The 26421-nt window shown below is 41.6% G+C and overlaps 1 protein-coding gene across 5 annotated transcripts in view; it reads left to right on the top strand.

Moving 5' to 3' along the window:
• The window catches only part of SMOC1 (SPARC related modular calcium binding 1), a 134841-nt gene that overhangs the window by 46831 nt on the left and 61589 nt on the right, over positions 1-26421 (top strand). For all 5 annotated transcript variants that reach the window (XM_037395273.1, XM_037395276.1, XM_037395272.1 and 2 more), the window contains exons 3-5: positions 4935-5047; positions 15707-15806; positions 18363-18410. In XM_037395273.1, the coding sequence (XP_037251170.1) occupies positions 4935-5047; positions 15707-15806; positions 18363-18410 (261 nt within the window). The remainder of the gene's footprint in view (positions 1-4934; positions 5048-15706; positions 15807-18362; positions 18411-26421) is intronic.

Genomic DNA, 26421 nt, shown 5'->3' with positions numbered 1-26421 from the left:
GTCAAGTGAGAATAAAATGGGTCCCTCCTTGGCATCAATTAGTCAGTAAAATCTGAAATGACATTTTCATTCACTTAGAAAATTTAAGCATGTTTTTAGGTATGCTCCAAATAAGTTGGGGAACTCTGGAGTAGAAATGGTACATGGGTATCAGAAGGAGCAAAGCACGTCAGCATGAAAGAGAAGAAGCTGGAGGGTCCATGTGTAGGACTTGTCAAAAATGAAGCGGAAAACAGTGGGGAAAGTGAAGGATGATTGACACCCTGTGGGAGAGATGGGTATGTTTTTGTAGTTTGCTCAGGTTCCATTTTTGCCTGTTTTATGCGAAGACACAGATCATCAGCTGGAGTAAATGTGTATGGATCTGCTGACTTCTCTGTAGCTGGACTGCTTTGTGCCTGGAGGGGACCTGGCCTGTGTGTGAGACAGTTACCTAATGAAACTAGAAATAGCTCAAAAGCTGCTTGGATCAATTTTTGTCCTTTTAGCTTTTGGTAAAAACAAAGTAGAATTAAAATTAAATAGCTAGATTTTTGTGGTTGCATCGTAAAGATTTGCTGCTAGTGTAATATGGATGCCTTAGGTCTTTATACCCTGATGTTGTGTGCCATCAAAACTGCCTCTGCCTATTGAAGAGAGGATGCTGGAATTCTTGGGGCCTATTCAGGAGTGGATTGTGTATATTATGAAGGACATAGTGGTCTCATTTGAATAAGCTGTTCACGGATAAGATCAACTGTGATATTTAGCCAACCTCATTGCAAAATCTGAAATTATGTGCAATACATTCTGCAGATTAGGCCACAGATGTCAAAAACATCATTTGTAGTTCACAATCTCCTAAATGCCAGCTACCAGCCTGAGAACAAATTTTCTTTAAAAGGCAGCTTTTTAAGCTGCAGTAAATCTGTGCTAAGTTTGAAGATGTTTAATAATTTGGCTTTAAATACTTCTGCTTTTAAAAAACTCATTCTGTTCTGGTTTTTCACCTTATGTAAGGGAGGGGAGAAAGTCCTGTTTAGTCTGTCTGGACCATGAAACTGGAATGCATTAATGCCATTCTGTTTTATAAGCTTGGTGCTTGATACTCCAGTGAACATTTTTAAGAGGGAAAGAAAAATGCTGAAGTACTCAGGTAAGCAATCAAAATGCAGAATAGGATATATGAATCTGCATCAAAGCATCAGGCTTTAGTAAAATTCGTAATGCATCTTATTTGGGGTGAGCTATTTGGCAGCTACTTTTTAACACTTGGCACTTAATGTTTTACATTTTCTAATTAAGAAAGCAAAAATAGCAAGGTGAAGTCATTCCACTGAAATGACATGTTGATGCAAACGTTAAAAAAATACCAGCCTGTGGAGTGAGGAAGAGAAGGATTGACGGTCCTTTTAAAAATAGACTGATAAATGTTGATATTAAAGGCACTGTTTTTACTGGAACTGAACGGTGAAATGACAGACAAAAAAGATAGTGGTATACACATATCTCTCCAGCCAGTGTGGTATATAGATGGCTGTTCCAAGTCAAGGCTGTAAAAGGACTGGCATGACCTTTGGAAATCAATGAGGGAAGATGGGAGAAATGATCAGGGCTAAGTGTTCATGAACAGGAGGAAAAATTGTCTGTCTTCTCTGCACTTCAGCAGCAATTTGTGAAGACACACCACTTGAGCCAAGAGTTGAATTGCAAAAGAGGGTGCTGCAACAGCGATGAGCTCTTAAATGCTGCGGTGCATCAGTGTAGTCTACTGGGTGGTAGTAGAGAGTTCAGTCTCTAAAGGCCAGTTAAAATTGTCAGGGACAGTCACCTTAAGAGTAACATGTTTACATTGTCTTCCCCTTATAGTAAGGGCTTGATTGTGTATGTGTTTGGTTGCTTATTAGACAAATTGGACAAAGATCAGAGTTAGTTTCCCTGCTGCCTGGGCTCCTAGTGTATTTGTACTACAGGAGATAACACAAAATGTTTGTTCCTACTGGCTCTGTAGTGAAGCATCTAGTTTTCAGTCATGTATGTGTGCCAGCACCAAAGTAGGTGATACGTGAAAATGCTTTACATGTCTGTTTTATGCTCAGGAGAGGAACCAGATATGCCTGCCTGCAGTCCTGTATCCTCAGGTGGAGAGACTAGAAAACACACTTTCATTTGTGAATCTGTGCTTTGATTGATATGTGAGAAATTCATAGCGCTCCTGTTTTTTATGTTCCTTATACATGCAGATCTGCATAATCTGCTGATTTTTTTTCCTACTTAGTTGCCCCCTGTGAAGCTGAACTTGAAGGTGTTTTTAGTCAAACAGCTAGCTATAAAAGGTGCAGCCACGCCATCTGGTTTTGAAATGTCCTTTGTCATGGCAAGCAAGATTAGACTCAAGTTTGAACAGGAGATCTGCAGGTGATAGATGTTCCAGTTAACAACATTGCCAGTGCTTCCTTTTCAGCTGAAAGAACAAGCATGTGTTGGAAGGGTTAGTACTGCTGGCAGGATCTTCCTCTGTGGGGAGGTGTGCCAACAAAGTCTAATCATCTGGTCACTGTGGCAAGCAGAAGGAAAAGAGGAAATTCCAGCTTAGAGGTTATATCATGGCTAATTAGAAAAACAAATACTGCTTCTCAAAATTCAGTATAAATTTTATTCAAGTCTTTTCATTCTGTAACAGTCTTGTTCTTTATACAAGCTTATAACAGGTCTACCTGAGGTCAAAGCTCCATGTGCTAAAGGTGTGGTGCAAGCAACCCACAAACAAATGAAAGTGTGAAGATGAGTGCCATAGGATCAGAAGGGACACCAGGTCACAGGGAGGTGAGGTGACCAACCTGTAGTCACTCAGTGGGTCAGTGGCAGAGCTGATGTAGGCACTCTTGCTTTGTAACCCCATGCCTAAGCTTAGAGGCACCTGTGCTGAATACTATTGCTATGAATAATGACTTTTTCCAAAGATTTCCATAATTTCAGAAGACTTGTGGAATCCTTCTTGGGGAGTAATGTGGTATGTTTAAAATGTGTTGGCAAGCTGGCAACTTGCTATCTTGAGTCATCAGTTGTGTAAATACTCTGCTTGAAAGCTTTGGTCTGTGCCTTTTTATCATAACTATTCACAGCGTTGTCATTGACTTCTGCATCTATATATGCTTAGATGAAAATGGCTTCTGTCACTGTGCAATGTGAAGTCAGTTGACCTGAGAACCCAGACTGGCTTTCTAATTCAGTGCTGGTATTAGTGATTCTGTTGTTGAAGTTCATGTGACCTGTGAAGCAGATATGGGATCTTTAGTGGAATTTTTTTGTTACCCAGTGTTATTTTTGTGCCTGATATAATGTGGATTCAACCTTGATCACTCTCTACAGTGCTGCTGAAAGATTCTGATGACCAGGTTTTGCAGTTTCTGCACTGAAAATCTTTCCATCAGTGGATTCATGAGGAAAGGAAGAAGGTGCTAGTTCCTGTGTCAGAGTCCCATAGAAACAGATATTTGCCTTTTTTCTTCTAGGCTGAACAGAAGTACTGTTAGACATCATGTTTTTAAATGTAAGCACTGAGTCAACTTGTATCTCTGCAGGGCAGAACTCTCCTCTTAAGCCCAACACTGATGACTGATGGGTTTATCTGGGTCTACACTCTATAATAGTGAGCTGGACCTGGAAAGAGTTAGTCATGAGATCTTAACCCCTTCAAACTCTGCTCTGCTTGCAGAGCAGTGTTTTTTCTTGGCAGCAAAGTTAGTTACTGATATGAGAAAGTATAATGCACACGTGGCTGTGAGCGCTGGGACTAGAGTTAGAAGCTGGTGGGTGTGGGGTGTGGTGGGTTGACCTTGCCTGGATGCTGCGTGCCCACCAAGCCGCTCTATTATTCCCCTTAGCAGAAGGTGGGGGGTGGTGTGGGGAGGGGGTGGTTTGAGAAAAATAAAGATGAAAAAAAACCCACTTGTGGGTCAAAGTAAAGGCAGTTTAATGAAGCAGTAGCAAAAGTCATTTGCACAGAAGCGAAGGGGAAACAAAAGATGTTATTCTCTACTTCCCATCAGCAGGCGATGTTCGGCCGCTTCCTGGGAAGCAGGGCTTCAGTACGTGTAGCAGTTGCTCTGGAAGACAAATGTTGTAAATAACGAGTGCCGCCCCCTTCTTGCTCCTTTCTCTTAGCTTTTATATCTGAGCAGGTGTCATATGTTTATATGACCTGTTGGTCTGTTTGGGTCAGCTGTCCTGGCTCTGTCCCCTCCCAAGACCCTGCCCACCCCCAGCCTGCTGGTGATGGGGGGATGTTGGAGAGCCAGCCTTGGTGCTGTGCGAGCGCTGCTCAGCAGCAGCCAAACGCTGGTGTGTTAGCAGCACCCTTCTGGCTACCAGTACAAGCACAGCACTGGGAGGGCTGCTGTGGGGCTCAGCCAGAGCCAGTACGCTGGGTTTCAGGAACACACAGGCATATCTACCTTATCTGAACCACACAAAGGTGGAAGTTCAGATGGGTCACTGGTTATTTTAGCACCTTATTGGGAGAGTTGCTTAGAGAAGAAGCTTTGCTAGGGCCATCACTTCTTCCACACTGCTTACTTCTAGGCCTGAATTACTTGGGTTATGCTCAGCCATCCAGTTTCAGGCTGTTAATATTAACACAGACACAACTCCCTCTAGAAAGGCCTTTCACTGCATGGGCATTATGCTCCAGCATTTGTTAGAAGAAGCTTCCAGCGCCCATGGATGACCATAAAAAATATCGCCTGGGAAATGAGGCAGCTCTTCATTAACTGGCTCATAGTTTGATTGTCTAGGTGCATTTTTGACTTTGGGATCATGAGTGCTAACTCCATAGCTAATGTTAATGTTGTTTGGGGTTTTTTTCCTGCTGCAGCAGTGTGGTGCATCTGACAGCTTGTGAAGAGGCCAAATGGTGTTTGCAATCTAAGTAGGTTTTGCTTTTCTCCTTATAGATGCTGGCCAAAGTAAGTGTCGATTAGAGAGAACTCAAGCACTGGAACAGGCAAAGAAGCCCCAGGAAGCAGTCTTCATCCCAGAATGCAATGAGGATGGATCATTCACACAGGTAAAACTTCTGTTGTCTTCCTTCAGCCAGGCTGCCAGTGGCTGTGGGAGATTCACTGTTATGGCGTGAACCAAATGATGATAGCAGGATGGGTGCAGTCTCAGCTACTCAGGTGAAGGTCTTGAAAGCTGGGGACTTGTTTTAACCAACTGGAAGCTCTGATTTGATCACCATACCTTAAAAAACAAATACACATGTAATGACATCCACCTCCAGTGCAGCACAGAAACAAATGGCATCAACCTCTAGCACAGCACAGAAACAAAAACAAGTTTCAGGGGAGGTCAGTTTTTCCCTGAAGGTGACCTGCAAAGATAGCTGTGGCTCAGACAGAACAGGGTGGTCTAAGCTTCTTCAGCTGTTACCTGTGCTTCATCTATCCTAGCAAAAAAAGTGGTTTGTTGAGCCGTTTTCCTCTGTAGGGTACTTGTTAGTGACAGGCTTCTCTTTTCTGTTCTATGCCCTGTTGTGGTTTGGGGGGTCTGGCAGAGAGGTGGTGAAAGTGTTTTCCTTGAGGTTTTGATTCTTCACTGTTCCCTTGCTGGAACTAAATGCGTGCTTGTGCTGGTTTCATAATGCTGTTTCTTTTGAGAAGCAGTTCTCAGGCAGGGTAGCGGAGGAGGCTTATGGTTGTGTTGGCCTTTAGTATCTGTGAAAAATGAATAGTCAGGCCTGGTCCCTGAGCATCCTTCAGAAATAGTTGGACTAGGAGAGGTCCAAGAGAATTCCAGAGAAGTTGAAGTAGTTATGGCAAAAACAAAGCCCTCATGAAGGAGATTTTGAGAGGAAGAGTACTTTGCAGAGGCAGGTTAGAAATGAAGAGTGATACTTGGTTCTTTTACCACTAGTATATTGAGTAGTGTTCCAGTGCTAACTGAACTGGGTGTTAAAAATGGCTCATGTGCGGTTCCCTAACAGGTAGGAGGAGTATGCTGTCTGCTTAGTTTGGCTTGCATCTCAAAAGCTAAAATCCTGCAGCCCTGATGACATCTACTTTGTGAATTTAGGTAGATCACACAACTCTTTTTGCCTTAGCTTCCCTATGTCTAGCACTGCTCTAGAGATCTTGTGCCTCAGAGAAATTTTAGGATTCATTAGTTGTTTGCAAAGTCTTTTGAAGGTAATATTTTCCAAAATACAATCAATATTGGGTTCAAAAAGATGAGAAAGACAAAAAAGCCTTGGGGTTGGTTCAAACACTTCGTGATGCCTGGGGGAAGAGGAGAGGAAAGATTTTTTTTTTGTGATAACCCACCAAAAATTTTTATTCCCCGCCCCTCAACCTTACCCTCCCATTATCTGGTGTGTGGGAGTGTTTTTATTTTGTTTTTGTTTTTTAGTGGTGAAGTGGGAAAAGTTTATCCATCCTGCCAACTTTGCATACTTATTTGGAGCAGGCATCATCATATTTGTGTACAGTGTGGACCATCTTGGGAAGATGGTGGGGGTAAGAGAATGGCTGCAGTTTCTTGGAGTCAGACTACACTCTGAATTGTTGAAATTTGATTCTGTGTAGAGCTGCTTAGGTTATGTTGGCAGTAGAGGGAAATAATTACAAAATCTAGCACAGTGGGCCAACTAAGTGCTCCATGTTAAACCTTTATAGTTCAAGAAAAAAAGGGGAAGGAAAGCTGACTTTCCAATGTCTCTGTCATCTGTCCATCAGCCTCTTGGAGAGTGAAGTAGGAGGTGCAGGCAAAATTTTCATCCTAATAAGCTGGACTGAGTGCAGTTGACAAAGCTTTGTTTCAGACAGGTTTATTTGGAAGGTCTGTTCCTTTCCTGTCCTGGAACCCTGGCCACTGTGGGTTGCCAGTGGAGGGGCAACATGAAACTGCTTACAAAAATTGTGTGTTTTCAGCTGGCAGCCAAGTGGTATTTCACATTCTTCCTCTGTTCAGTCCTATCTGTGAACACTAAAATGCTTTTGTTTTACCTGGCATGATGAAGGAAGCTTCTGATCCCTTTGTAGCTGGAATTAAATGAAATTCGTATCATTCCTTGGATCGTAACAGTATCCCACGTTCCACATACCTCAGGAACCAGCTTCATCATTTATACTGCAGCATCTAAGGTCATTGTCCCTGCATAAGATGTGAATGAAAAACAATGTCAGAGGAAGCTAACTGGTTTCAGCCTGCATTTGAGACAAATATTTCCTTAGCTTCTGGCTCAAATCAGTTAAACTTTGGTTTTAGAAGGATGCATAAAAATTAGAATTTTGGTGAACAGTCTAAATAGGTTTTGCTTCCAGCAACTTATGAATAGATCTCATCTGGTGGAGATGGTTTGGATACTGCATCTCTTGTGCAGAGAATTGGCACCCCTAGGTCCTACTCTGTGTGGAAGCTGTGTAGACCAGTTCTTGAAGTCCCTGAGGCCTTGATGAAGTCAGCTCTGAACTGTTGTTAGTTTTTTCCGGTTCAGTGCCCAGACTGTTGCTCCATCGAACCTCCAAAATCTCAGTTGAGGAGTCCAGAACAGAGCAGCATCTCTCAATTTAAGTTTCTAGGAGAAATACCCGCCATGCTCTTCAGCCTTGAAGCCCCGTCCCAACAAGATGCACATGCTTCAGGGTATACCCTGTATGTAGAGTTGGCTAGGGGAATGTTTTTCAACAACTTTCTGCCTTCTGTGCAACTGTTATTGGAGGAATATTTTGAGTAGAAGAAAAATTCTGATCAGAGGGGAAACGAAGATGCATGCATATATTTAGAATGTCAAATGTCTTAATTGTTACAGTACTCACTGAAGATGTGGATGACTTGCTTTCAGGTCTTGAGCCGAGCCTCTTTTTTGTAGATGTGTACACAGTAGGTGTTCAGGCCCACATCATCCTTGCCATCAAACTTCAGAAGATCTAGGTTTTTGTCTAATTAATTGTTGGAAATACTTGAAAGTTTTGCAGGAGTGAAAAACAAACAGCGCAGGTTTGGGAGCTGCATTTGGTGGTAGTAACTTTATGTTCACAAAACCTGTTTAGTCTTAACCGGATTGAACTGTTGCTTTTGTGGTTTATCATCATCCTCTTGATTAGAAACTAAATTGCAATCACTATGGGTAAACACTAACAGTAGCACTAACTGAAGTTGTTCCTCTGAAAGCCACCCAAGTCTGCCCTTTCCAGCTCCTGGAATTACATTCAGTATGAAACTGTGTAGATTTGGGGCTGGATCCACTGCAAATTGGGTGGGCCTGTAGGGTGGTAAAAAGAACATAGCTACTCTGCTGTTTTGTGACTGGCAGTATGTGCTGCATGGGACAGTGGCTGCAGAGGGGAGACCATGCTTGCCTTATCTCCTCCTGCTTCCCTGCAGGGCTGCTGGCTCTGAGATCAGAATGTTAGATGTGGTAACAAGGGTGAAAGGGAGGAGGGCCTGAAGGCAAAGACCTTGATTTGGCTTGCATTTAAACTCCACATTAGAGAGACATCCTGTGTGTCTTAAGCACTTGTATAATATGCCTGTTTTTTCATTGTCTGTAAAATACAGACCAAAAAGAAGTGTGACTACCAATTCTGTTGTCTGGATGGCCAGTTTTCCTAGGCATGACTAGTTATAACGGGTTTTGAGTACTGCATGAAGAGGAGCAGGCACCTGTCAATTCACTGGTTTTCATAACTGTTTCTATGCACTGTGAGTGCTGCTTCCCGTAGTCTGGGAGTTTGTGTATAGCAAAGATCTTATCAAATCCCTTTTAAGCACTGCTTACACATCTAAAAATGTGGTATGGACTTGCAGCATGGAGGAGGTGGTGGTGCTGCAGGCATGATGGGATGACTGTAAATGGGGAAGGACCTGATGAATTACTCTGGAATTGTTATTTCTTTATATTTCAGTTTGTGTGGAATATTACTTCCTATAACAAAAGCTCTCTGCACTTAGCCCACAGTAATGTAAACATGCAGATAAAATTTGAGTTATTCACAACATAAGAATATGTGTTTGGTATGAGTAATTTGATTAATTGTATAAATCTGAGGTCATGTACTGTTGTGCAAAATTAAACATGACTAAAACCAGTTTCTGTTCCCAAGATTTGTGCTCTCCTTTTTTCTGTTATGCTGTATTTTGCATAAATGCCATTCCCTTTCCATGCTGCACTTAACCTGCTGTGATCTGTTCTTCATAAACAACAGGCTCTATTGGGTAATCTGTGCACTTTCTTTTGCTGCCTAGTGCCATTGGGCTTGTTGCCATGGGCTGAGAGACTTGCATTCTTCATAGTTTTCCCCCCAAGTAGCTTTTTAGAAAAGGTTGCTGAGGTTTTAAATGGGATCTGCTTCAGACAGATTAATATGAACATGAATAATGCTAACCCTGCTTTGGGGGTATAGTCTTGCGGGGCTTTTTGTGGTGTGTCTTGCTGTTTGCTGCCACCTTCCACTGTCTAGCTGTGGTTTCTTTTCCTTGTAAGTCTGCATACAAGTGGCTAAGAGCAAGTCTCCTTGGAGAGTTTCTTTTGAGTTTAGGGCTCTCACAACTGCAGCTGTTGGTGCAGTTACGATGCAGTGCTGAGATTTCTCTTAGAGCAAGTGCATCAGTGAAACCTGTTGTCTTATGATGGGATCAGTGAGTGGGCTGACTGTCAGAGCAGTTTGCCATTATCAGATAGCTTCCAGAGCACTCCTACATCTGGTAATACAAGTCTGTTTAGAAAAAGCAATCTGTATTACAGTCCGTAGCAATAGTTTTGTTCTGTGCTATGCTAATGCGTGTACAAAGTACTGCATTCTCCTAAGTCCTACAAACAGACCCCTTTCTAAAGATGTCGAGAACCCTCTCAGCATTCAGTGTGACTTTGTGATCCAAGTCTGTTCCTCTGTGTTGACTAGTGTAGCGTGATGCTGAGCAGAATTACAAACTCATTTCTTAATGCAGCATGGTGTTTGGGGCACTGTGTAGACATATCCCGCATTCCCTGGATGCTGTCTATTATTCCATTATTCAGTGTTTATGCTGTAGCAATACTAAGCTCTCAAGGATTTAACTTCTCCTTTCAGAAGAAAAGAACACAGTCTGTCTTGCTAGATTAAAGGAACTCTTTCTTAATAAAGAATCTGGGCTTTAATTAGTAGATGGTTCTAGCTTTTTCTGGTAAAAGACATTCCTTCTATAAAAGACTGTAGCTGGAGCTCTCTGTGACTATTGCTCTGCAGATTAGTCTGCTACTTATGTGCTTCTTTACTTCCTGCAACTCTTACTGTGTTTCTCATTTGTATATTGAGCTGAAGATACCCATGGATGGGTAAGGAGGTAGCAACTTTGGTTATATATGGCACTTCTTCAAAGAACCACCAGTCAAGAGAGCAAAGGAGCAAGTTCTTAAAGCAAGAGTGGATGTCCTTAAGGAAAGCAGCAATGTAAGGTCACTTTTAACTTTAAAGGATCATGTTCTGTGTCAGAAGCAGTGAGCCTCTCTTGAGGATCCCTCTCCTGAGCTAAAAGTGGTATCTCTGGCAGAGTGTTAGCAATGCCCTTGATGGTGGCTAAGATTTTTTTTTTCCTGCCAGAAATTATTTCTTTCCCTGGTTATATGAATAGTGAAATTCCTGTGGAGCAAGCATTTCTTGAACGGTGCATAGACTCAAGGGGGGTGGTTGCTGCATAAAGCCCTGGTGGGAATATTTGTCTACACAACATCATTTGGGAAGAATTAAATGTGAGCAGGGAGCAGAAAAAGTGACAAAAATGATTTAAGGGTTTGTAGACTCAAAGAAGCTCAAAGTTAAGATGCAGACTGATTCATAGCTTCCTAAAATTGTCTGTAAAGGCAAGGCAGCCTTCTGACTATAGTCTGCTGACTCTTAATCTGGCAGAAAGTATGGCAAGATCCAGGGTCTAAGCAATAGAAGACATTTAAACCAGAACAGAGACATCACTTAAGATAAACAGCCATCAGGCCAGTGTGCCAATTGTGTACCACCAACTTGGGTTCAGAGAACTTTCTAGATGAGTCTCAATGGCTTGAACAAAGGAAAGGCTTGATTGAAAATTGATGTGTGACACTGTGGCTTCTGCTCCGTGGGTCATACCAGATGACCTACTGGCTTGGAACAATTTAGCTGTTTTTAGAGCAAAGGAGCACCTGGGTGCAAACAGAGTTCGGAGCCTTGCCTTGTGCTGTGTGGGCAGTAGTAACTCTGCTGTCTGCCCCCGCCCTCAGCAGTGCTATTCAAAAACTGGATGTCTTTTTTCTTCTTCCCTAGAAGTATTGCTTTGAATGCAGAAGGAATGTTTTTCTTCTATTCTTCTCTCTGCCCTGCATTATGGAAGGAGCCAAGAAATGTTTGTCTGATCTGCGATGGGATAGAAATTGGTTACCAACCTCTTGATCTGGACAGTAGTGAAAGGCTGGTCTGAGTGTTTAATGTTCCTGTGCTTGGCCTAGTGCTTGTCTAAGGCACTCTCAAGCCTCTTTTAGCAAGCTTCTTCCTATAAGTCTGTAAAGACTGGTTTCAGCCATCACAGAATTACTGCTTTGTCCTTGTTCTTTCCCATTTCCAGTTTATCTTTTTGAAACAGCCACTTGATCCTCCTTTGTCAAATGGCTGTAAAGGGATGATACTGCTCGCTTGTTGCGAGAAGGTTTGGTCTACTTGGGAATCTGATTCTGGCATTGCCAGTAAGATAATGAAGAAACCCATACAGCAGCTCCTTTCTCCCTCAAGAAATTAAGATGCAGAGTCATCTGCCAGTGACTATAATGTTTTCATACTTCATTTCATAATGGACTTGATTGAGAGCAGGTGGCCATTCATGTGGCCAGTGGCTAGTATGTTAGCTACTGTTTGATTTCATGCATCACAATGGCAGGGGGGAACAGAGGAGCTACTGCTACAGTCTTTATTTGGGCAGTGGTGGCAGAGCATTTGTTTTTGGGTTTGTCCCTCATGCTTTTCATTCATCAGTTGAGACACGGTTGAGATGGCATATCTCTCACTTATGAAAAATAGGAATGGTGTCCTCCTGCACAATCAGGGATTTGGGTGCTTGCAGCAGTTGGATTTTTTTTTTTTTTAAAGTGTAGATGTTACTGGGGAATCTGTTGGAAGACCTCAAGCGATTTGCAGGTTTTATTTCTCTGGTTTCCTATTATGTAACTTAAAATGTTCTGCTGTTGGGTAGGTGTATATTTGATATGTCAGACTCTGTCATGTGTCTTTCAAGCAGTAATCATACAATTATTTAGACTGAGAAAAAACCTTTTAAAATAACAGAGTCCAATTGTTAATCTAGCACTGTCAAGTTCACCACTAAACCATGTCCCTAAGCACTGCATCTACACGTCTTTTAAATACCTCCAGGAACGGTGACTCAACCACTCCCCTGGGCAGCCTGTTCCAATGCTGGACAACCCAGTGAAGACATTTTTTCCTAATATCCAATCTAAACCTCCCTTGGTGCAACTTGAGGCCGTTTCCTCTCATCCTATTGCTTGTTACTTGACAGAGGAGACCAACACTCACCTCACTCCAACCTCCCTGCAGGTAGTTGTAGAGACTGATAAGGTCTCCCCTGAGACTCCTTTTCTCCAGGCTAACCAACCCTCAGCTGCTCCTCACAGGACTTGCTCTCTAGACCCTTCAGCAGCTTTGCTGCTCTTCTTTGAAGATGCTCCAGCACCTTAATGTCTTTCTTGTAGCGAGGGGCCCAAAACTGACACAGTATTTGAGGTGTGGCCTCACCAGTGCTGAGCATTATGTGTCTGCAGATTGGTTAGCAATCAAGGTTTTTTGTATATAAAATTGGTAATGTATTTTCTCTGACACAATGCTTAGCTTTAGAAGACTGAGCGCCAAAAAAAGGCAAACACACTTTTTCTAACATGTATTTTGGTGGAGCCCAAATTAACTCAGTAACTGAAGATTAGGTCTGTACAGTAAACGAGTGTCACTTTTACAGTTACTCTTCTGATTATAACAGTATTTAAAAATCTTGCTACTGTGGGAGTAGGATTAGAATGAGGTTGAATTTTGGGTAGAAGATTTAAATGAAATTAAGCAACAAAAACTCAAACCTGAGGTAATTGGAAACTCATAGGAAAAATTTAAAGTAAACCCCATGATTTTCAAGATTCTTTACTACAGGTGCTCTAGAATAGTTGACAGAACACAAACTTTACAGAGTTTGTGTTTACATGCGGAGTGTAGGAATAGTACTGGATCAGCTATTGCTTCTACATTTTTTTTTTTCAATGTCGTACCAGTGCTGTGTAAGTGATGAAAAGTATACTGGGGTTTTTTTTCTCAGCCTGGCAAGCTGCGAACTCTAGGCTGTAGACCACTGTTGCTATGACACCTAAATATGCTGAGACCTGGTCACATAAAATGATGAAAGGTAGCATCTCTCAACGCAAAGATGTCCAGGAATGCCAACTGCAGTTGTTTTTGAGGCTTCTGAAGTGTCCATTCTTCTTGGGTAGTTGTCTGGCCTTTAGGATAAGGGCTGAGATTTGATTGCTGCTGTTATGCATAGTAGGAAAGCCCTTTGGTGCTGCAGAACATGCGGGTGTTGTGAAAGTGCTGTCAATCTGAGACTTTATTTTTTTTTGCAGGGGTAAGAAAGGGTCATGGCCTACCAGTCTAAGGAAGACCAGCATTCCTTAGCTTAGTTATTTACAAAATTACTTTGCTTTTAAAGTGCTTGGCTTGCATAAATGAGTGTATGTAATTGGTAGGTCTCAACTGAGATGAGTTGCATAACGTGCTCCTAGTTAATGCATCTATCCTAAATTTATGTCACTGTGTTTTTTGGACTCCTCTGCCTTGTACTTTGTTATTTTCTGAAGGCTTGGCTGAAGGAATATCAAGTCACTAGTACTTGCATTTTCTTAAATGTTGGGTATGCTGGATTTTTTCTCTAATGTAACATGGAATGGTTTTGCCCTATGAATTCAAGACCCTATCCTGCAATTTGTCTCTATCTCTGGGTAGGATTTTTATAATTAATGTTTAGATGTAAAGACAGTTTCTTGTACTGTTGGGAATGCAATAATGTGTGTGTGATCAGCAAGGATAAATGCTAAACACAGAAACCCAAGCAGTTCCATCACACTCATTTTGAATGTGCAATTGATTATATTGAGCAATAAGAAATACTTGCAATTTTATTATTGCTAATTATATTCACAGTGGTTTTGAGTAATTTGCAATTAATTTTGTGATATATTGAGAGAATAAAGATGGAAATGTGCAGATAGCAGCAACAGTGACTTTAGTAACATGAGTACATGAGAGTATTGTTGATTTTGGCTGCTAAAAGTGAATTTGCTCAAGGCAAAATGATTGATTTGCACTTTAGTGAAACCAAAGATAAACACGTGGTACCGCGTTATAATTGCTCTTAGATCATGTTTTATGTGGTACTCAAAGCCTTTTAAAAAGACTGTCGTTAAGTCTCTGAACAAACTCTGCTACCTTAGGGAATCGAAGCCAGCTGTCAGCAAGGGAGAATGGCTGGTTTAGGTCTGAAGGATCCCTAATGAAGGGAATGGTGCAAACATCCCATCATTCTTCTGTGTGGAGAGGACCGGAATGGGAAATTGGCTCCAGTGAACTTCTTTGGAAAAAGAGAGAATGAGCAGAATTCAATCTAGAAGTAAAAGACAGGTTCTGAAGTAATCTCATTTCGTGGCTTGTTTTTCAGAAATTTGAAGGACCCATCTCTAGCATATAGTAACGTATGCATTTCTGTACCATTCCACAGTGGGGGATCGTTCACTTTTTTTCTCAAGGGAAGTCAAAGGCATCCCAAATTCCATCCAAATACTGACCACTCTGTGAAGCTGAGTAACCAGATCTGTTAAGCTGGATGAAACTATAGTGCCACTGAACTAATGTCTGCATAGATGTTACCAAGACCAGTTTGCTAGGTTGAGATTTTTCTGTTCTGCCTTTAGAGGTCTTCATCTGAACTAGTTCATTCTGGTATCCTTCCATGGTGAAGGAATTGGGCACCTCTAGAAGTCCAGGTCAGAAGTAGAGCTTTAAAGTTAAACAAGATGAATCTTACGCTGTGTACCTTTTGGCTCATTAGAGTCTCCATCAAATGTTCTTAAGACCTTGTCAATATATGAAGAGCAAGCATGTTGGATCTCGCTCCTACTGCCTAGGTTGACATAGTAACAGGAGAGAGCTTAAATCTATCTGGAGAAGGTTTGTTAACATAACAAGTCAGTGTTGCATTTTTTCCAGCCTGTTTTAGTGAACAAAATGCTCTTGAAATGCCCACAGATGCTGTTTTCAAGCAGTGGCTGTGGAATTGGGCCAGGGTGGCATTTTCACATCCCAGCTGGGATGAAGTGGGACAGCTATTTAGTGGTAAATAGTAAATGGGATTTAGCAGAGGGTGGAACGAGCTGACACTTAACTGTTGCTTCCCCAAACTAAAGCGTTCTCAGCTGACGACTAGTAATTCTTTTGCCTCCTGAATTGCAGCTAAAGGAGTTGGAGTAGGAGAAATAACCTTTATTTGGGGAGGGAGGTGAGGTGAGAAAGAAAAGATAATGGTATCAGACACTCCTCTGTGTGACATCCTCGCTCTGAAGCATGTGTTTGTGATGCACCTGGACTGGAACTTCCACTAAGATGCTGGATTATAATAAAAGTGGTGGGTGATAGTGAGAAATGAAATGCCTGCTCTTTGTTTTATTAAACAGGTGCAGTGCCATACCTACACTGGATACTGCTGGTGTGTGACACCTGATGGCAAGCCTATTAGCGGCTCTTCTGTACAGAACAAAACTCCTGTATGTTCAGGTACTGTGGGAGTGGCTTTAACAAATACTAATTTAATAACCCAAGAGGGCTGGGAAGAATGTGTCCTGTTGAGAGTGCTTAATCTTTTCAGGTGACTTGGCCCATTTACCTGACTTAACAACTGTAGTTGTGCTTCTGTCTCCCTGTGTTCTTGCTGGCATTTTGGAAGCTGCAAGGGAGCTTGGACTGTGGCATGCCCATCCTGCAGTTAGGGTACAGGCATTCCCTGCAAGGCTCACGGAGAAAAAACAGCTGAGTAACAGCTGTGGTAGCCAAGGCAAGAGTCATAATGTTGCTGTGTACACCAAAGCCAGAGAAACTTGTAACAGATGGGACAACTTTTTTTCCATGGTATTTTAAAGAAGTGGTTCTTGGGCTGTATTTAGTGGGCCATGGAGTCATTTTGCCTTCAGAGTGACTTCAGTTAAAAGTTTGATATGGTGGTTCTGTGAGAAGCTGGTAGTTGTTGACTGCTTGCCTCCAAATCTGGAGTCCTGCTGTTATAAGGAATTTGGGTCTTCTGATCGTGGTGTTCAGTTCTAGGATCCCCGTGTTTATTTCAAGGGGCTGGACAGCACTGGGCTTGCACCACAGCTCACAAGGAGGCCCAGAGCCAGGCTGTTACTCATGCATTTATTAAGTGATGTGCTTCTGTGCACTCAGCCTGATGCTGCTCTGTCGCCTGGTGGTTTACTGGGCCCAAACCCATACTTTTCTGTACTTAAAACAGAGTGATGCTGTTTGTTTTTTGTCCCCACCATTCAATATGGCAGCTCATGGCTCAAATGAGATGAGGGTGGGCTCTAGACTTTCGTACGGCCCTGATCACCTGTGAACAGTTGAGCCTGGTCAGCGGCGGTGAACAGAGCTGCTCTGGCAGCAGCACGCTAAGCCCAGGGAAGAGTGGGAAGCTGTTCCGTGCTGTTCGGGAGAATTCAGGGGAAACATATGAATTGTGCTGCCTCCCATGCTACCCACCATGCCGCCCCTCCCCCCCCCCCCCCCCAAATAATAAGTAAGAAAAGACAGCAAGCATAGGAGTTTGTTTCTGTTTCTGATGTGCTCAGTGATACTATATAGGCACTGCTGCTGTCTCTGGCTTCATGCTCTGCAACCTGCACCCCGTGGCTGTTTAATGTATTTCTTCCTTCACACCTAGCAGTGTTTGCTCTTTAGGTGGGAGCGTGACAGCAGTCAAACCTTTGGGCTTTTTTAATCCTTCTCACCTTATTCAGCGTACTCTTGGCTGTAAGGTTTTTGTAGTAATAACTTGCATGAGGGTTTGAGTTGAGTGGGAGAACTTTCTGAGAAGCAGTGAGTCAGTGTAGCTTGAGGGAATGCTTGGTGTTTCACAGGTACATGTAAAGAAAATGAGACTAATACCCTTTTTTAGTGTAAGATGAAATGCTATGGTAATTTGGCTTAAATCTTAGAATATGGCTTTCTTCCACAGTTCCCAGTATATGATTTTGGTAGGGCTTGGTTTAGAGTTTTGCTGATGTGTTTGTTTAGTCTTGAGCTGTTCATAAAATCATGTTACCAGGAAAGTAAAGTCATGGTGCATTGTAGGACACACAGATGTTAGGCCTATGATGACTAATATTGAGTATGTGCTTCTTACTTGTAATTCAGTAGTAGATCTGTGATGAACTGATCTGTGAGTGAAAGTGTCTGGACGATAGAGTTTGTTTAGGGTTTTCTTCACAAGACTCTTGAGCCTGTTGGAGCTGCCTCCTTTGGAGCTGACTTTTGATCCATGTTTCCTGGAAGGATCAGTAATCACTGGATCTGTTCAGTAATGGTGCACAGAAGAATCAGTTTCTTGTGAATAAAGCTTTTCTGGAAAAAAAAGGTGTCTTGTCATAGATTTTTTTTTTTTTAATATGCACCTTAGTAATGGACTTGTTAAAAAACCCTTTTATTATCAGTTCAAGTTTCAGTGGAAAACTGTGTGATGATGCTCTAAAGTGAACTGCAGAAAGTGTAGAATCATATATATTATGTTAAGATCTAAGTTATATTAAAAAACCCAGGATGTGTTCTATTCAAGTACATGCTGGATCTTGTCAGTGTCCCTTTTCAAACAGCTGGGGATGTTCAGGGGTTGGTTGAAATACATTTTCTGCAAGTTGTCCCACTTAATCCCTTTCCTTTAAAATACTGCCCTTGCATTCCCACCTGTTTTTGATTTGTTCTTCCTGACATTTGCAAACAAAAGTGACTCTTACTGATCTTTCCTTTTTGCCCTTGGATTTATTCCAGGTTTCTTACTAGCACACTGCTCTACTGAGCTCTTTCAAATTGCTAGATCCAGCTACTAAAGATTTCTTGTCTACCCTCATCCTGATTTAACATCTTAACACATAAAACTTCCTTATGCTGGTTGAAGCCACAGCCCCTCTGAATCCTAAACTGAGCTGTTGGGAAGTGAAACAGACACTTTGTGGGTTGAGATATGGCTGTATTAATGTGATGTTATGTGTTCTGTGTGATCATGCAGCATCTAAATAGATGTCTTTTTTTTTTTTTTTTTAATTTATTTTTCCTCCCCTTTAGGTTCTGTAACTGATAAGCCATCAAGCCAGGGTAATTCGGGAAGGAAAGGTGAGTGGAGTCCTGTGCTTCAGCAACGTCTTTTGTAATAGCAGCTGCCCAGCCAAGTCCCTTGAGATAACTCAAACCTGGGTTCTTAACCAGCTTGGTGTGCAGGAGGCTTATGTACCTTTGGACCTCCCCCTGCAGCAGGAGGAATAAGATGACAGTCTGTTCATGTACCACCCTGTGGAGTACAAAATGGTGTGCTCTGTGCTTATCAGCTAAGATGTCATATGTGAAAGCAGAGCTTCCCAGAGGGGCGGCTGGCACAGAATAACCTCTGCTTGTTCACCTTGAAGTTAACTACTGAGTGTTTCTCAGTAAAATCCCTAGAGATTAGGAAGGCTGTCAATATGACTAGTACACTGGATGTCAGGAGTGCCAATGTCGTGGTTGTGACTTTATATGCGTTGAAAGGTGGTATTTTTAACAGAGCATAAAACCCTCTGGCCAGCTGGAGCAGTGCTGGATTAAACCCTAGCCATGCTTGGAAACCTCACTGTTTTGTGCATTTGGTGTATGTCCTCCTTTACACTCCTTTCTTTGGTCCTTGTCTTTCCTGAGCAAGGCACTAGATGTGTTGTTGTTCTTCTCCTGTGTGTATTCCTTACCTGTGTCCTCTGATTTGCATTCATTGAAATAGTCTTGGGAGGGGTGACCGCTGAAGTATACATCGAGGAGTAGTCAAATTTGTCTTCAGACCTTCTCCACACCCTGATTTTCAGTCATGCTCCCCTCTACCCCCACCTCCGGAGTCAACTTTTGAGTTTGACTCCTTACTACAGCACTGAATGCATCCTCAATTCCTGCCGGTGAGGATGAAGGCTGTTTCCTAGGAGAAATTCCTGTTTTGATAATCTGATGCAGGATTTTTACTGCTCTCTAAACCAATTATTCCTGACACTTCAAAATACAGGAAAATGCCTACCTTGACACCAACATTTAATTTGAAGATCATCTTCCATGCTGGGACTGCCAATTCAGTCCTGAAAACACTTAACAGGAATTAGAGATTGCTGCGTTCCAAGCAGTGATGCATTTTGAGTATATCTGCTCTCCAGCCTATCGCTTGTGTACAGTAGCTTAGGAAAACAACGATGCAAAGAAAACTGCTTAGTTAAAACTGAATGCTGAAGCCTACTTCTTATTTTAGACAAGGTTATGTCTCTGTAAACCTGTAATTGTGTTAATGTGTAATCGGCATCTGTATGCATTGTTATCTTTCTCTTAATGCAGTCATCGCTAGTCTAGCCTGAAGTGCAAGCAACTCCAGTTGCTCTTGAAATCTGCATTATTTGTGAGTGGGGGTTGTATGTAGGCTTCCTACCTGACTAGTCCTGGTTTGTTCTAGAATTGGAAACAGCTGACACTGGATTTCATAAGAAACAGGAGCAAAAGGGGTAAACATCTGAACTTGTTTTTCCCACTTCACTCCCTTTATTAACTCTAAGGTTGGAACATGCAAAAAAGGGAACTGTAAATGGGATGAATTAATCTAAAACTTGTAATATAAATTGATTCTCCTTGGAGGCTGCCTGTTTCAAGAACAGCGTACACTTGGTCACATGGCTGCAGAAACATCTATGGAGTACCTGTCAAGAAAAGGGAAATGTTTCCCTTTGGGCCAGCATGCTTTGAACAATCATGTCAGCTTGCTGTCCCCTCCAATTCTGAATGTGTTCATATCTGTTGGAAGCCCCTGCACAAGCCACTTCGACCTTTGTCCATCATGTTAGAAAGATACTTGTGAGCAATTGTTAAAGTCGTCTTTCAAAATCAAGAGGGTTTTTAGAAGCTGAAATAATTTGGTTTAAAATTTGGTGGTTTGGCTAGTGATGAATGCCTAATCTAAAAATGAATTTGTCTTTCTTACCAGTGTTTTTTCTTGACTTAAGTTACCCTGATTCAGAACTCCAGTATCAGCTCTTGTAAGCAAGTTGGAACCAAGAACAGCCTGGCTGCCTTGCAGGAAGGTGGCTGTTGGAGGTCTGGCTTCTCTGAAGACTGGTGGCTAGCCAGTGTGCATGTAACCATCCATTCTAGCTGAGTGTTCAGACTTTTTGCAAAGATTGCCCTTTGCAAGAAGACAAAAAGGGCAGGATGAGGAGGGGTCCAGCAGGAACTGAGTCAGTGTTGACCTTTCTGTTATAGAGGCACAGCTTTGAAACTTCTGACATCACTCTGGGCAGCTGTCACCTGACTTGGGAGCTTTTGGCTTTTTCCCACTGCAAAGCAGAGTCCTCTTTCCATCCCTGAATTAGGGTCTCTGAGTGAAAGAGTATTATCTGGCATGGAATAGGCACTTTCGGGAAGAAAAGGAAAAACTAAGACTCTCAAAAGTGATTTCTTTTCTCCCATTCATACAGGAATGTAAAATATGGAGCTAATAAAAGGCACCAGCATCACACAAAGTTTAAAGTCTTCAGGGCAAAATAGTTTTTTGGATGGAGGCTGCTCTGCCTTAGAAACAGTGCAGATGGGTAGGCTTAAGCTTTTGGGTAATAAATGAAGGCTTTATTAGCACGTTAGCTCTCCTTTAGAAGAGATGAATTAATGCTGGTAAGAGAAGAAGACTGGTTATTGGTAATAACTCTCCTCCAAATGTTTCCATCCTGTTTAGCCCTAATTTCTGGGGGTCAATAGGTACGATGGAGTCACCAGAAGATGTGAGGTAACGTGATTCCACTCACAGGTTCTGTCACTACTGTGGAAAAGAAAATGTAATGGCTTTATGGTCACATGGCTTGGCATGTAGCTCCGTAAGTGGTTCTGTGGAGCTTTATGCAGAGAACAGGCAAGAGTGCTGGCAAGAAATCCTTTTTATTTTTGAATCCCGTGCTCTGGTTGCCCATGTTTACATTGCTGCTATTGCTGTATGATGCAATGCCAGTTACTCATATGATTTGCCCTGTAAGGTAATTTAAATCAAATTAAATTGGCACTAAATGTAGAATTTTGAAATAGCTATAATGATTTGTTCTGTGTCTGAGAAGTGCTCTGTTGCTGGAAGGCCCAGCGAGATGGAGGCGTGTTCATCTGAGGTGGAATGGAAACCCAGGCTGTCCAGGACATACTCAGTGTGTGGACTTTGCAGCTCAGACATTTACCACTGTCCTTTCTATGCCAAATTCATCCTGTAAGTGAAGAGCAAGTTTCCAGGACCTTTGTTAGAGTATGCAGTTACTCTTGGTTGGGATTAGGATATCCAGAACCTGCCAATCTCTGTTGCTGTCTGTTCCTTATTCTGACATGTTCCTTGTACTATCCTTTCTTGTAAGGAGCTTCTTGCCCTAATTTACTGCAGTTGCTGCTTCATTTGAAAGGCCAGAGAGACTTGGAAGATTCATACTGTCCCCTAGAGAGCTGGATCTCCCCCCTCTCTCATACTGTGAGGCTGTTAATGTTTTAAGAAGCAGTGAAAGGCATCCTTGGAGCCAACATGACTGGATTTCTTCCCTGCCTAAAGAATGCAGAATGTTCCTTCCTAGCCAAAGGGAAATTGCGCCACACATTTGAAACAAAACAAGCAAACATGAAACAAAACAAAACCTTATTTTCTTTATCTGAGGAATGCTGGGGCTTAGGAGCTCAAAGCTACAGATTTGGCATATTGCAGCTATGAGTAGTGTCTTTCACAGTCACCAAGCAGGTTTTAAAAAGTGGGCTCACTGGGAGACAGAGGAATGTAAAAAGCAGCCGTGTCACTGCTTATCTCCATAAAGTCACTTGGTCTTCCTTCTTAAAACTAGAAACTGAGTGAATTAGAAGTGGAGAGATTGGGAGAGTGAAGAGGGAAAAAAAATATCTGGGAATAGTGGTTTGTTAGTGGTGGTTAACTATTCTGGGCGTTGTGTGTGTTGTTGATACAATTTTTAAATCATCTGAATAAAGGAAATGGGAAAGGAAGCTTGGCTCTATAATCTGGGATTAAATAATGATGCAAGTATATGGGGTAAATATGGGCTGGATAAACTGTCAGTGTCAGTCATGAAGAGTCTTGAGTGGTATGAACTTTTTCTTTTATAAAGTCTCTTGCACTGCGTAAAGTTCAAGACCTGCTTTGACTTGCCTTTTTCCCCTATTGCAAAAGGTGGCAATAACATCTGCAATTCGCTGAACCTGGGGCGGGTACAGTAATGTTGCTGAAATGAAAGTTTTGATGGCCCCACAGAAGGCAAAGCCTGGGCTGAGTTTGTTTTACACTTACTATGTTACATGTAGACATGACTCTTGTATGGTGTTGCGAAAAGTTTGCCCAATGAGTTTGTAGCCTACAAGAAAACACTGAAGTAATTTGAGGAACCCAAGATGAACAATTTAAAATTCCTGTCAATTAAACATCTAGAATTGGGTTCCTTTTTGTGGGTTTAACTGTGAGAAACAGGCTTAAAGGCAGGCTTCGTTGCAGGGAAGTTCTCTGCTGCAATCATGGGCAACTTGGCCCATTCTGTGGTGCTCTTTCTGCTGTTTCCATGGGTCTTACCTCTAGAAAATGTTAATGCAGCCAGTAGACTAAGCAATTTGAATCAGTAATGAGCCATTAGTCTGAGTCAGTAATTACACTAAGCAGTAAAGGATGAATGTTCTCCTCGGGCAAACCCAAGTGGAGGATGGCTTGTGCTGATATAGATAAATGGAACCGTTTGTACATGGAGACCTGGAAGCTTTGTCTGCTGGTGGTAAGAAGTCAGGTGCAGCTGGCACTAATTCACCTGCTGTCAGCTTGCAGGGAGGGGAGCATGCTGCCTCCACAGGTGTTAGTACATTAGCCTATGTCTCAGAATACAGATAATATCTTGACAAAATCATCAAGTTGAAGTGTGACCAAAACCTGAGACTGGGACTTTGGTTTTTGTCTTCTCTAGTTCTTTCTGGAGTTAACCGGATACTGATCAAATCTGAAACAGAGCTGTACTGTTACACAAACCAAGCCTCAAGTGCCCAGTTTTTCCTGCCTCTCCAGCCTTATAAATACTGAGAAAAAGCTCTGTCATATTCTTAGCAGCTTGTGGAGGGTACAGGAAAGATAGAGAAATATTGTTTGGCCTTTGTCAGTAAGGTGTAAGAAATATAAATTTACTGGGGCAGTATGTCTTCAAGTGATGGTTCTAGCTGGTGAGCATCATTTTATGATGAATTTCTTGCAGAACGTTAGGAGGTACTAAGCCCACAGTGCTACCCAAAAAATTCTTCTGCATCTGTTATGTACTTATTTTAAAATAAGTAATATACTAGTTTATAAGTCTGGATGAGGGAGTATTTCCATGCAAAAATTACTTTCTGAACTGTTTAACTTTGTCACGTAGTATTCCTAGACTAGCGCTGACAACTGTCTGTCAGGTCTTTTCGTGTACATGTGTATATTTTACCCAGAAGTGTGCACATACTCTTTGATGCTTCTGGACAGAGCTGTGTGTATAGTGTTGCTATGTGGAAAGTCAGACTGTGCTATGCATATATAATAAGTCTGCTTCCTGAAAGCAGCAGATTTGCTGTGCTCCAAGTCCTCTGGGTGTGCAAAAGCTTCGTTGTCCCACCACATGCTGATGGTGACAGCTTCGCAGTCTGTCCTGATAAAATTTAACAGGGGGCAGGAAATCATCTCTGGGAGAAACATGATTGTGTGCTGCTTTTCATGAAACGGGGATAAAACCTCAGGTGACTGAGAAGTAACTGGGAGAGATTAATGCAACAAAACCACTGTCCTGCAAAAGCCTGAGTGGTCTGTGAATTAAAAAAAATGCTGTTGATGGGATTTGTAGCACGTAGGATTTTGGTTAGCTCATATTTATATTTCCAAGCAAACTTAGTGGTGGAATTGAAGTTTGCTTCTGTACTATAAAAATATCATTACTTCAAACTGGAGAACCTACTGATTATAGATATTCAGAACTCTGGTTCCTATTGCTAATCCTATACTGTACATAATCTACAAAATTGTTTATTAAATTCCAGTTAAATGTAACTGTAGGAAGAAAGTGATTTTCACAGGTATGGCGGATTGTAGTTTGCCATTATTTACAGATTTTGTAAGACAGAGAGAACCCAGCTTTTAGTCAGGACTTGTGATCATTTTTTGTGAGAACAGAGGAATGTAATTTTACAAAACTGCGTATACCGAGTCACTTTCCAGAGTAGTGCAGTATTGTAAGAAACACTTAGAGATAGTCATAAATCAAACAGATTTTAGAAATATTAAGGTCTAGAAGAAAAATTCAACCCCAAATTTGCTACATAAACAGTACAATTAAGACCAATCCTTTTGGGTCCCCTCATCACTGACTTGTCTGAAATTGTTTAGTTTTCATTAAGACGTTTTTTTTGTGGGCCTCAGAACATATGTATCAAATTTGAGACTGAAGAAAGTTTCATTGGCAAGTTTCAGCAGAAGGCAAATTCTGTTTTAAGGTATATTTTGTTTGATATAATGCAAGAATTCTGCTTTCATCTATAAAGCAACAGTTCTAATCGGTAGGTTAGTCTATATAATATGACTTAATAAAATTGTAGTTTACAAGTGTTATTATAGCAATCTACAGACTACTCATGTCTGTAATGACTTAAGGACAGCTGTAAAGGTTTTTAAATGATTAAGTCATAGTATTGAGCAGCCTGGTGAGTAAATCTAATAAGCAGGCTAACAATTGATTAAGCCACATCTGTTAAGGTATTATTAACTGTTTATGTGCTATACACAGATTTCTGGTGTCTGACCAATTACAGCGTGCAGAGAAATGGAATTGTTCTGGGGGTCTGTAGGTTGTTTTTGTCATTTAAATACTTTGTAGCTATGTGGCCTCAACACCTTTTCTTTTTTAAAGAGTTGTTAAAATTCTTCCCATGCTCTTTCAGTGTCTAGATCAGCATGCCAAGACGTTACACTATTACACTATGTATTTCTTTAGATCTTTAAAAACAGCATCATTATAACTTTGAAATTAATAGTCCTAGTAGACTTCCTGTCTTCTGTAGCTGTTTCTTAAAAATAAACCCGAGGATGAATTGGAGAAATTGCTGGGTTTGCAGTTAAGTGAAGCTAGAAGTTGTTTTCTTGTAGCAGCCTAACATGACCCTATTTTGTTTATTTGCATCCTGCAGAAGAATCTAGGCATCTTAATGTTTTTGTGTCATTTTCTTTCAAATCAGCATAATGCACCAGGAAACATACTTTGTCCTGGGTGCAGGGGTTCAGCTGAGGGATTGGAAGTACTTTCCTTTCAAGTCCTTTGCTCTGTGAGCTCTGCCAGGATTTCTCTGTAAGAGAGAAACTGTAAAATTGTGATGGCAAAGCTTGAACGCATACAGAGCATGTGTGCTGGTAAGTAAGGTAGGGGGGAAGCTGAAGAGGCAACCACGATGTTTGTTTGAGTTCCTGAGACCACACCTATGGGAATCAAAGCTACTTTAGAACAGATCTATCTGGAATAATGGCTTCCCTCCATACAGTCATCTGGGTTTTTGTTTTATGTTGACAGCAAGGGACATGTATTGCAGAATGCTTTGATGAATGCTAGGGACTGGAGAAGTTTTCCTGACAGACTGAATTACTGTGCGCTATGTCTGTCTTTTATTAGATGTCGCTGTGCTCAGATTCTGATGAGACTTTTAGTGCTGCAGCAAAGCAGTTTGCAAGTGTAAGGACTTGACAAGTTTCATCTTGACTATTCAGCTGCTCACAAATATGCCTTTAAATGATGATAGTTCTTAAGATCAATTGTCTTGGGCTCGTTTTGAACAGTCAATCTGTAGATGTCTGGCAGTCTATAAGGCATCTTTGAGGAATGACCTTCCTCCTTTTAAAATAAAAATACTTTTATTTTGAGAATGTGGTGTCACTAGTACATTGTATATAATTTTGAGACGTGCTTTGTTTTATACATACAGATTTCTTTCTGAAGCACATTAGATCCTTTGGAGGTCCTTCCAGCGCTACTCTGTTACCCTGCCTATTCCTTCATGTAGGAAAACTATTCTTCAATTTCATAATCAAATACAAAAAAATCCTTTAGACTAAATCCAG

Source organism: Falco rusticolus, chromosome 7 (genome assembly GCF_015220075.1).
Source record: "Falco rusticolus isolate bFalRus1 chromosome 7, bFalRus1.pri, whole genome shotgun sequence".
NCBI classification, from domain to species: domain Eukaryota; kingdom Metazoa; phylum Chordata; class Aves; order Falconiformes; family Falconidae; genus Falco; species Falco rusticolus.
The sequence above is the reverse complement of the archived record's forward strand: the minus strand, read 5'-3'. Positions and strand labels throughout refer to the sequence as shown.